A 12,356-nucleotide genomic window follows, 5' to 3' on the forward strand; every position below is an offset into this window, starting at 1 on the left:
GAGAGAGACAACCTCTTATTAGCTCCAAGGAAGTACTCTGGAGAGGAAACGGAGGGGCCAGGATATACAGTAAGTCCCTTGCAAATGAACGAGTTCCTTTCCAAGAGTATGTTCATAAGTCCATCAAAGTTAGCCTAGATACCCAGCTAACGCAATCAACTGTATAGTACTATTCTGTAATGGTCTTATAATCCTTTTTGCACAAATAATACACTAAAAAATACAAAAAAATAAAGAAACATTTCCAATCTTACAGGACAGGACCTTGTAAAGTGCACAAGTACCAGCTGCATCAGCCTGCTTTTTCACTTGCTTCCTCACATTATAGGCTTGAAATAAAAATACTACACTAATGTACTCTATACAGTAAAGTACACAAAAGCCCAACCACTTACAGAGGATCCACATATATAATAATGTACACCAGACTTGTGATTGGATGTTAGACTGAGCAACAACTTAGTTGACAGAAAACTTGAGCAAATAAAGAAATCAGTATGTAATTTCCTAACCACTGGCCCACCAGAGAATTCCCCTATTATGCCAGCTTTTTAGACAAAGAATTTAAATGCACAGAAAGGTTTGACCAAGGTCACAAATAAGTGACAGCCTGTATTTAAACTTAGATAATTAAGTTACACCAAAGCAGAGCTATATATTTTTCTAAGTTGGGGCGCTTCAGAGAGTTAAAAGCAAAAGTAAACTGCTAATGTCTAGGTTATACAGTCCCCTGGTTTTTTTTTTAGATTTTTATTTTATATTGGGGTTTAGCCGATTAACAATATTGTGGTGGCTCCAGATGAACAGTGAAGGGACTCAGCCATACATATCCATGTATCCATTCTCCCCCAAACTCCCCTGGCATCCAGGCTGCCACATGACATTGAGCAGAGTTCCCTGTGCTATACAGTAGGTCCTTGTTGGTTATCCATCTTAAACACAGCAGTGTGTATTTTCCATCCCAAACTCCGTAATTATCCCTTTTCCCAGGAACCGTTTGTTCTCTGTGAGTCTGTTTCTGTTTGGTAAATAAGTTCATTTGTATCATTTTTTTTCAGATTCCACACATAAGGGATGTCTCCTTCTCTGCCTGACTTAACTTCACTCAGTATGTCAATCTTTAAGTCCATCATATGCTGCAAGAGGCCGTATTTCATTCTTTTCAGTGGCTGGGTAATATTCCATTATAGGGGCTTCCCTGGTAGCTCAGTCAGTGAAGAATCCACCTGCAATGCAGAAGCCCCAGGTTCAATCCCTGGGTCGGGAAGATCCCCTGGAGAAGGAAATGGTAAACCACTCCAGTATCCTTGCCTGGAAAATCCCATGGACAGAGGAGCCTGGTGGGCTGCAGTCCACGGGTTCAAAGAGCTGGACATGACTGAGCAGCTAACATTCCATTTTATGTATGTACCACATCTTTATCTATTCCTCTGTCGATGGACATTTAGGTTGCTTCCATGCAAGAGAGAGTTTAATGAGCCATGGAAAGAACTGCCTTCTCACTTAGTAGGCTGCTAAGTACATTTTTTTTTCTTTCTGGAAACAGTATTTGAGGATTGCCACCTGATCCCAGCATTAATTACTGAAGCTCAGAAACTTGTGTGACAGGGGACCTCCCTGACTGTCCAGTGGTTCAGGCTGCACTTCCACTGCGGGGGGCACAAGTTCGATCCCTGGTCAGGGGAGTTCTGCATGCCGAGGGGTGCGACCAAAGGGGGAAAAAGGAAACTTGTGTGACAGGGACACGGGAGCAAGGCTCGGGTCTGGGGGTCAAACGGTCCTCTGTGGGGGTGCAGCTCAGCCCTGACAGCACAGCCAGAAACCCTGCAGCTTCCTCGTGGCCCCGGACTTATTGGAAGGGAATGAGGGCGTGAGGATGGGGCAGAAGTAATGAGTTGAGGGATGCGAAGGGGAATTTAGGAGGCAGAAGAGGTGCTGTTTCATTTGGGCTGTCCCCTTGCTGGGTCGTCTTCCTCCTCAAGAGGGCAGGCGGAGAGCTGCTGTGCCTGTCACCTCACCAAGGTGACCCCAGGGCTCCTTTATGTCCCACTCACTCATTCTGAAGTTAGCAAGGGGGCTTCCCCACACCCCAGCCCCCCGCCCCGCAGAAGGATGGCTTGTTTGTTACTCTGGGTTTGTGGTTAGACCTGACGGGGTCAGAACAAGAGGGCATTTAGGCACCTCCTTAGCTCTGCCCTCTGCCGGAGAAGCACTGGTGTCTGCAGAATGCCTGGTTTTCACTCTGAGAGTCACATCTCCCCACAGCTTCCCTTCCTGGGAATAGCTGTTCATCTAACCAGTACTTGCAGGCAATGCCAAGCTGATAATCCCTTTGGAAAACAGTCAATCAGCGCGACAGAGCAGAGAGACAGTTCTTCTGTCCTCCCTGCTGGAGGTAACCTTGATGCGATGTCTTTGGACGTCTCCACATGCTGCGTCTTTCTGTCACTTCAAAGTCCTGGGTGAGGATGAAGGCTCTGGAGGCTGTTGCAGCAATAGCGATGTAGCCAACCCCAGAAGATTCCATTCCCTTTTTGTGAATCACAGAGAGAAAATGAAATAGTTTTGAGTCCAGCCTCTTTGAGTGCAAGGAATATGCAGGATTTATACTCCCAACAGGCATTTCATCCTGTGTATGGGTGGACCATATAGGGCATGAAGGATTTCATCTCAAGACAGATTGCACTCTGATGTTGAGAAGATACGTCCTAACCATCTCTTGTCTGTGACCATGAGCATTGGACTGACCATTCTGGAGAAACAAAGCCTAGAGATGTGTGCTGAGAAAAAGTTCTATTCTTCAACTGGGAATCTACACTTGTGATTTTGCCGGAGGCTACTACTGTTTTGACATGTAAAACCAACAGATGTTTGATGAGCCGACGTTTATGTGCCAAAATAATGAAAATAATTACCGTAGGGAAGAAAAAGCACAGCTAGATTGCTGAATATTTCATTGATTCATTCATACGATGATAGATATTCATGTAGCACTACGCTACGAGTTGGAAATGGTTCTGGAATAATAATAATAACTATAGCTAACAAGTGTTGACCACTTGGTACCTACTATGCATTGTACTAAATGCTTGGAATGGATTATCTGATACAATTTTCATGTCAACATTGTCATCAGATGCTTTTATAATCTCTATATGAGGAGGAGCAGAGTGAGGTGTAGAGAGGTTAATAACTTGCCCACGGGCACAATGATCATAAGGATGAAAGCTGAAAAACAAACTCAGTGCACTGTTTACCTTGTAATTATTTGCTATTATTTCTACACGAGGCAGAAACCAGTCCCTGCCCTCACAGGGCTTAGAGTCGAAACTGTTGTTGTTATTTAGTCACCAAAGTCATGTCTGACTCTTTTGCAGCCACATGGACTGTAGCCCAGGCAAGAATATTGGAGCAGGTTGCGTTTCCTTCTCCAGGAGATCTTCCCAACCTGGAGATCAAACCTGAGTCTCCTGCCTTGATGGGTGGGTTCTTTACCACTGAGCCACCTGGGAAGCTCATAGTCTAAATTAGAGGATACTTTTCTCCAGATGGATTCGGTCTCTGGAGAGATGTGAGTGTGCTCCAGAGGAGGGTTTGCACCGATTCACAGGATTTAGGAGGGTGGAGGTGGCACATACTCAATTGGTGGAAGTTGCTTGATGACAGGAAACTCTAGTTTCTCTATTCACATTCATTTGTCCATCTCCTGTCCTCCACCCAGGAACCTGTGCCTGTCCTCTGCCACCCTCCTTCTTCTCTGAAGTAGCCTCCAGTACCTTCCTTTTATGTCTTTTCTCCCCCATCTAGGCAATGACTACAGTCCCCAAATGCCCTGCAATGAAGGTTTGCAGGAGGGAAAACACGGGAGGGAGGTGAGCCTACACTGCAGATGAAACGAGCTGTTGACGGATGGCTTAGTCAGCCTCGGGGTTCAGCTGCAGCCTCTCTGGCATTTGAGGGACTCGAGATTCCAAAAGCACGTTCATTTCATTCTGCTGTTGCTAATCTGATTTTTTTCCGTGATGAACAACCCAGTTCGTTATGTTTTCAGCTCACATTAATCTTCTTTTCTGTGAGTTTGGTAACATTTGGAGTCATTTCCCTCTCTATTTATCCATCTGGGATCTTTAGAAAAGACAAGTTTGCAAAGTCTTTTGTTGCTCACGGCTGTAAGAGGGATGAACCTTTTCCTAGTTCCTTAGATCCTGAGAGAGAATCCTCTGAAGTCAGGCACAGGTTCCCAGGGCAGGGAGCCCCCTCCCTGGGGCTCATGGAATCCTCCATGTGGCACTGAGTTGCAGCATAACAGCATCGGAAGCCACAGCAGTCCCTGGACTTTGTTTGTCCCCATGGAGCAGATGGAATCGAGAAAGAGCTGTAGGGGTAGCGAGAAGAATTGAGATTCACCAGTCAGAACAAAGGCTTTGGCTTGATTGCCATCTGTACCACTTATGAGCTCTGTGATCGTGGACAAGGCCCAGAGTCTGTCTGAGAGCCACTTCCCCAGTCTGCGAGAATGCCTGTCCTCTTTACACAAGCGAGCGGTTTCAAGTGTAAACTTATATTCACATCTCTATTTTGGGGCAAGTTCATAATCTTGCTCATATCACTAAAGCTTTGCAATTTCTTAGGCCTTTTCCCAACAACAGCTCAACAGGAAATATATATATATATAGATGGATATATGTAAAAGATATATGTATATATATATAAAGATATATACATATATTTTACATAAGTATATATAAAAGATATATATATATATATGTGAAAGGTGAAAGGCACTCAGTCGTGTCTGACTCTTTGCAACCCCATTATTCCCTAGGCCAGAATTCTGGAGTGAGTAGCCTTTCCTTCTCCAGGGGATATGTACATATATTATGTACATAATATATATTATATATATAATGCTTCCCAGTAGCTCAGCAGTGAAGAATCTGTCTGCTAGTGCAGGAGACACAGGAGACATGGGTTCAATCCCTGGGTCAGGAAGATCCCCTGGAGAAGGAAATGGCAACCCATTCCAGTATTCTTGCCAAAAAAATCCCACAGACAGAGCAGCCTGGTTAGCTATATAGTCCATAGGGTTGCAAAGAGTCGGACATGACTGAGGGACAAAGCAAATAAATATGATTTTATATATATAAATGATTTATATATATATATATATATATATATACACACACACACACACACATAATGGAAAGAAAAGAATAGGGTATTGAGGAAGACTTAGAGGCTAGTATTTCCTTTTTGGGGGAATGTTACATTTTTATTTTAGAACATTTCCCTAGAATAGATTACTTGAAAGAAAATTACAATGTCAAAAGATATATGTATATATATACATATATATATGTAAAATTTAATGTTCTCAGTAGATATTGCCAAATTTCTTTCCAAAACATATTCTCAAAATATGTGTTTATGAGGATGCCATATTATTCTGTTCTTATAAGCATACAGACGGTATTTTTAAAAATTATATTGATAGAAGAAAAACATTCATAGCTCATTTTACAGTTGCATTTCTTTGGCTGCTGATTATGTCATTCCCACCCCCACCCCCAGCTTCACTGACATAACTTCATACAGCACTCTATAAGCTTAATGATTTGGCTTACATATAAGAGGCTAGTATTTCTTAAAACTCTTTTTATACTAAAAAAAAAAAAAGAGCTGTGTGTCATATTCGAAGATCTATTGGAGAGGGACTACACTGTTTAGCAAACAAAGAGAATCCTTTGGAAATTCAGGTAAGGACATCTTTCCGGGTGTGGTGTAGTCCCCAGAGGCCCCAAGGGAGGCAGCTCCTTTGGAGAATCCAGGCTGGAGGTCCCTGGAAACACTGTGCTGGGAAGGTTGGGATGTACCCATTCGTCTCATTCATAATTCAAGTAAGGGGTTTCTTTAGGGAAAATACTCCAAATTGGACAGCCGTTCAAAAGCCATGAAAGTCGTTGTTATCTACAGTCATCAACTGTAAAATATCAGGGTGATTTCTCATTGCCACTCATGTGAAAGGCTCATTCGCATTGATGCCTCTTGCAAGAGGAGGAGAGGGGTGACTCCGTCTGGTTGCCGTCAACTTTAGGAAGGGCACAGGATGTGGCGCAGGCCAGTGGAGAGGAGAGGAATCTGGACTGTTTGCTCAGATTCCGCACCAGGAACAACAAGGCGACGTCACTTGGAAATGTCGTTTGTTGACCTTCCGCTCCCCCAGCACCTGGGATTTGAGCAGAGACGCCATTACACAGATAACGCCCAATGGTGCTGATGGAAATTACCTGCATAAACAGCTCGCCTGCCCACATAAAATGCCAGATGCCTGTTTCGTTGCGATGCACCCCCCCTCCCCATCTGCAAAAGAGCTCATTACGTCTGCTTTCTTCCCTTTAGGTGCCCACGCAAGGACCAGCACGATGAAGAGATGCGTGCGTGAGTAGCAGCCCTTTGGACCACGCCGGAAGGAGACCAACCGTGTGGACAGGGCTGGACCGTGAGCGCACGTGCTTGCCGGAGTAGATGAGGCTTGGGCCTGTGATTATGCTGACATTCCAGCATGAATCTGGTGGACCTGTGGCTAACTCGCTCCCTCTCCATGTGTCTCCTCCTCCAAAGTTTCGTTCTCATGATACTGTGCTTTCATTCCGCCAGTATGTGTCCCAAGGGCTGTCTCTGTTCTTCCTCTGGGGGTTTAAATGTCACCTGTAGCAATGCGAATCTCAAGGAAATACCTAGAGATCTTCCGCCTGAAACGGTCCTCTTGTACCTGGACTCCAATCAGATCACATCCATCCCCAATGAGATTTTTAAGGACCTCCATCAACTAAGAGTTCTCAACCTGTCCAAAAACGGCATTGAGTTTATCGACGAGCACGCCTTCAAGGGAGTCGCCGAGACTCTGCAGACTCTGGACTTGTCTGACAACCGGATTCAGAGCGTGCACAAAAATGCCTTCAATAACCTGAAGGCCAGAGCCAGAATTGCCAACAACCCCTGGCACTGTGACTGTACGCTCCAGCAAGTCCTGCGGAGCATGGTGTCCAATCACGAGACAGCCCACAATGTGATCTGCAAGACCTCCGTGCTGGATGAACATGCTGGGAGGCCGTTCCTCAACGCTGCCAATGACGCCGACCTTTGTAACCTCCCTAAAAAAACGACTGACTACGCCATGCTGGTCACCATGTTTGGCTGGTTCACCATGGTGATCTCTTACGTGGTGTACTACGTGAGGCAGAATCAGGAGGACGCGCGGAGACACCTCGAATACTTGAAGTCCCTGCCGAGCAGGCAAAAGAAAGCTGACGAGCCCGACGACATTAGCACCGTGGTGTAGCGTCTGAGCTGCCTGGCGTCGAAAAAGAAATCCGTTTGGGATTGCGGTAGAATAAGCTGGTTTACTTCTCTCATCCATTGTAAACATTTGAAACTTTGTATCGCAGTTTCCTTTGAATTATGCCACTGTCGAACTTTGAACAAACGTGACAACCTAACAACTCATTTTCGTTTAGGCAATCCACCCCTGAATTGTACCCCTGGCGGTATATTCCCGAGTCAGCTACTTCTCTGAACCTCAGTTAGATCCATCTCACTATTTAATAATGAAATTTATTTTTTTAATTTGAAACCAAATAAAAGCCTAACTTTGAATCATGAAAAACAGAGTGACTTATTGGTCCAGAAAACTCTACAGTCATTCCATTGCTTTAGAGAGAAAAATAGACAACCCATGTGAACCCAAAGAGCGATCCCAATGAGAGATGTGTTATTAAGTTCTCCTGTACACTGGGGAGCCATAGCTGAGTTTTCAGCCAAGTAAAGTGTCTGTCGGACTTCAAAAGAGTAAGGCTTAGCAAACCTGGGTGATAAGATGTTGCGTGACATCCTGCAGAGCCTTAAGTTCTGATGCTTCTAAATGTTTGGTACCTAAAAGTCAGTGTGTTTAGCTAAACACACCATGTCTACTCTCTGCTAGACACATGGGAAAAAAAAAGACCACACATATTTTGTCCTCAAGATTACCTTGGGGTAAACAGAGGCCTCTGACCAACACAGAAATGCCTATGCCAAAAACGAAGGTCCTGGTAATCATGCAAACATCAGCTTGCAAGCCCGGTACAAGACCTTTGCCTACTATTACTATGGCTCTAGGGCTTCCCTGGTGGCTTAGTGGTAAAGAATCTGCCTGTAATATAAGAGATGCGGGATCGATCCCTGGGTGGAGAAGATCCCCTGGAGGAGGGCATGACGACCCACTCCAGTACGCTTACCTGGAGAATCCCATGGACAGAGGAGCCTGGCGGGCTACAGTCCATGGGGTTGCAAAGAGTTGGACACGACTGAAGCAGATGAGCAGGTATGAACACTCTACCTCTAAACCCTCACTCCTAGAGGAGAAAGTGACAGCCACCCCATCTACAGAGGAGGAAGCTGAGTGTGAAAGAGGCCCAGTGTCCTGCCAAGGAGAAAGTTTCAGAACTTGAACCAAGTCTCCCTGTCCCCAGAGACTGAGGTCTTCTCATCAGGTTCTGACTGGGTAGGTTGATAGAGGTACAACTTAACGTGGTAAAAAAAAAAAAAATGTATGTTCCATACATTTGACAGACACATACACCTCTGCATCAAGACACTGTGTCCCTGATACTGTTCAGAGGTAGGAGAAACCTCGTCTGGTTCTTGGAGGAGGAAATTGTGTCTCTTCGGTTTCAACTGTAGTTAAACATCAGAGACCTGGGTGAGACCTCATCAGATGGTGAGGCTGGTGAGGAAGCAGAGGGAACATGGGGATAAGCGTGTAGGGGGGGTGGGTGGGATGAAGGGGTCTTCATAGCTGGAGGAGAAAGACCGGCTGAGGCCACATCATGAGGACTGGACCCAGACTCTGGAATAAAAGCAACTAATTGTGTTTATGGGACACTTCCTGCACACCAGACACTTCCTCTGGGTTGTCTTGGTTAATCCTCCCATAGTCCTATGATGTAGTCTCTTGTGAATGAGGAATCAGAGATGTCGGAGCTTCAGTAATTAGTTCAGGATCCTAGAGCTTCTCAGTATTGCAGATGTTGACACCTGGTCACCTGTGGACCTCACAGCCGTCCTGCTGTATGCTTCGCAGTCATGGACTTGACTACTTCAAGTTGCTGGCTCCTGAGGCCTAGAGGTTTGCAGACTCCCAGGTGATGGTTTAATTAAGAAAGAACAGCAAAAATAGCCCTTTGCGGGTTTAATTAGGAAGGAGGGATCCTTTGCCGTTTTGACTTACATGGCCTCTTCCAACTCATATGAGAGTATTTGGGGGCCTTCAAGACTCACATCTTTGCCCATGGAAAGCCCTATCGGGCCTGTCCTGTCCATACAGTTCCTGAGATGTGAAATTCAGGGTATGGGCCCTAGAATGCCTGCATCCCAGAGAGAAGGAAGCCTGATTGTCTGCCTGTCTGTGCTAACTGGCTTCAAATGCCTTTCAGCAACACTGTAGCATTGCTGAAGACTTAACACCCCCTGGAGGACAACCTTATAATATATCTGTAAGTATTACCATAGAAAGATGCCTAACTGGATACACTTTCTTCCCCTGAAGAATAAGATCATTGCTAAGGTCACCTTTTAAAATATTCAATTAATTTGTTGTATTTATTTGTGTGTGTGAGTTACATTCGTTTTAGAGAAGCTTTCACAAGTCATGTAATCCATTTCAGGTTGCTCCAGATAATATTTTGTTCCTGTTGATGATGTTCAGTCGCTAAGCTGTGTCCGACTCTTTGCAACCCCACAGAATGCAGCATGCCAGGCTCCTCTGTCCTCTATTGTCCCTCAGGGTTTACTCAAATTCATGCCTATTGAGTTAGTGATGCTATCTAACAATCTCATCTTCTGTCGCCCCCTTCTCCTTTTGCCTTCAATCTTTCCAGCACCAGGGTCTTTTCCAATGAGTTGGCTCTGTGCCTCAAGTAGCCAAAGTATTGGAGCTTCAGCATCAGTTCTTCCAATGAATATTCAAGGTTGATTTCCTTTAGGATGGACTGGTTTGATCTCCTTGAAGTCCAAGGGACTCTCAAGAGTCTCCTCCAGCACCACAGTTTGAAAGCATCAATTATAAAAGAATATAAAGAACTAACATAAGTAGTGTAAAGAATTTATATAATTTAATCATTAGGTTCTTACAAATAGGAGCCTGTTTTCCTTCTGATCAATTACATTAGTCTAGTAAAAGCACCTGTCCAGACAAAATGTCTTCAGATTCTTGACGTGTAGTCCTTATCTCGTCCAGATGTGGCCAAGTTTGATCCCCACATTTTAGTGTGTAATTCTCCACGTACATGCAATTAAGAGAGCATCCTAGGTTAATCCTGTTCATTTCCAGTGAACATTGTAAGTGCAAGTCCTTAAAAAAAAAAAAAAAGTCACCTTTTAAAATTGTCATGGATTGGAGAATATAAGCCATTGGAGGAGAAAATTAATTCTCTTTTTTCAAATAATAACAGGCTACTGGGCTCCTCTGGGGCCAGAATGGAAAAGAAATTATAGGGATGTTTGACCCACCAGCCCGACAGGGCTTGATGCCAGGGAGTGGAAAGCGCTGCCAGAAGCTCACAGCTGGCTCCTCAGGGTTGAGCCCAGCAAGCTCCGTACTTTCTGAACCCTCACACACATTTACATGTATGGAGAGCAACCTATTTTAGGGCTGTACGGTTTGGGAAATGAACTATTATCTGAGGCACATACCACCTTCCCTTCTGAATGTTCTACCTAAACAGCTTCTTTGCTCAGCATCACTCTTCTAACCTCCACGTTTATTTATTTAATTTTTAAATTCTTATTTCATACTGGAGTACAGCTGATTGACTGTGTTGTGTTAGTTTCAGGTGTACAGCAGAGTGACGCAGTTATACATATATAAGCATCCATTATGTTTCAAATTCTGTACCCATGTGGGTCATTCAAGAATACTGAGTAGAGTTCCCTACACAGTAGGTTCTCGTTAGTTATCTGTTTTATACCTAGTAGTGTTATATAAGTCAACCCCAGTCTCCTAATTTACCCCTCCCTAACCACAACCTTTTTAATGAGAAAAACACCTGAGAACTTTCATCGTTTGCAAAGTGCTTATCTCTGAAGCAAGGCAAATCATAAAACATGCCAATGCGACTGGAGCATTTTCAAGAAAGGGATAGAAAGTTATGTAATGGGAGATTTAACTTCCGGGCACACGTCGGCAAATTGTAAGGCTCTGATACTGATATACACAGTGTGCTATGCACACTTTGTTCCTTTTTATGTCCTTCTCTGATTGCCCACAGTAATTCTTGCTCTGACATCCTCTAGCGGAAGGCAGTCTGGGGTAGATTTTCTTATTGACTCACACAATGAGTCCTCTCATTTGTCTGGCACAGCTGGCAAGTGGAAAATTCTGCTTAATTAAATGTTCGGGTTACTAGAGATACATGAACTCATAGAATGGCAGAAATGAAAATGTCCCAGAGCTGAGCTCACCCATTGATTCTCAGGTGTTGAAATCTTTGCAGGCTTGGGGACTCACACTCGCCCTTCCTCATAACCATCTGTGTCCCTAATAGAACACCAATGAACTGTCCTCATAAACTGGCCCCCGTTTTCAAAGAAACAGAGCAACATAAACATTACCCACCGTGAGAGCATCCATGGCTCTCGGTAAGTTTATCTCGGGATTCAGAAGGCGCTTTCCTGCATTGCCACAGAGTTGTCATCAAGAATACCTATGGTTCAAAAAAGCTTCTTGTCCGCTCAACTTGTGACAGGGGGGCTCATTTCCCTTTCACGAATGGGCTCTGTGCCGCGTGTGACCTGGCTTCCCGGTGGAGAGATGGAGACACTGATGTCAATGCACCTTCCTGGGTCGGGAGAGGTGATCGATGCTTGTTCCTTTGAGGGGCAGCATAAAAACAGCGTGGTCAAGGACCACCCTGTAGGCAAGAGGTGGGTGAGCACCTTTAGAGGATCTTCTGCTCTGGGAACCCACTTCAGTGTTCTTGCCTTCAGAGTTCCATGGACAGAGGAGACTGGCTGGCTCTAGTCCACAGGGTTGCAAAGAGTTGGACACGACTAAGCAGCTAACACACAGCCACAAGAGCTCTGTTTTCAGAGTTCTTGTCAGCCTGGCATCCCAAAGTGGCACCACTGACGGATCAAGCTGGCTGGGCCAGACCCAAAGTGACCTAGAGGCAAACTCGTTTACTGCACGTTTGCAAAGGCCTTCCCCGACCCTTTGCTGAATTCAAGCAAATGAATCAGAGTTTAGGGAAAAGGGAGACTTGAGTTCTATATCTCACATTGGCCCAAATTCATTATATAGATGGTCCCAAATGCACCAA

General features: G+C 44.7%; 1 protein-coding gene across 4 annotated transcripts in view; it reads left to right on the forward strand.

The window, feature by feature from the left end:
- Positions 1-7,658, forward strand: part of LRRC3B (leucine rich repeat containing 3B) — a 95,392-nt gene extending 87,734 nt beyond the window's left edge. For all 4 annotated transcript variants that reach the window (XM_070364049.1, XM_070364051.1, XM_070364052.1 and 1 more), the window contains one exon: positions 6,400-7,658. In XM_070364049.1, the coding sequence (XP_070220150.1) occupies positions 6,563-7,342 (780 nt within the window). In that variant the 5' untranslated portion in view covers positions 6,400-6,562 and the 3' untranslated portion in view covers positions 7,343-7,658. The remainder of the gene's footprint in view (positions 1-6,399) is intronic.
- The last annotated feature ends 4,698 nt before the right edge of the window (positions 7,659-12,356 follow it).

Source organism: Bos mutus, chromosome 27 (assembly GCF_027580195.1).
Source record: "Bos mutus isolate GX-2022 chromosome 27, NWIPB_WYAK_1.1, whole genome shotgun sequence".
NCBI lineage: Eukaryota > Metazoa > Chordata > Mammalia > Artiodactyla > Bovidae > Bos > Bos mutus.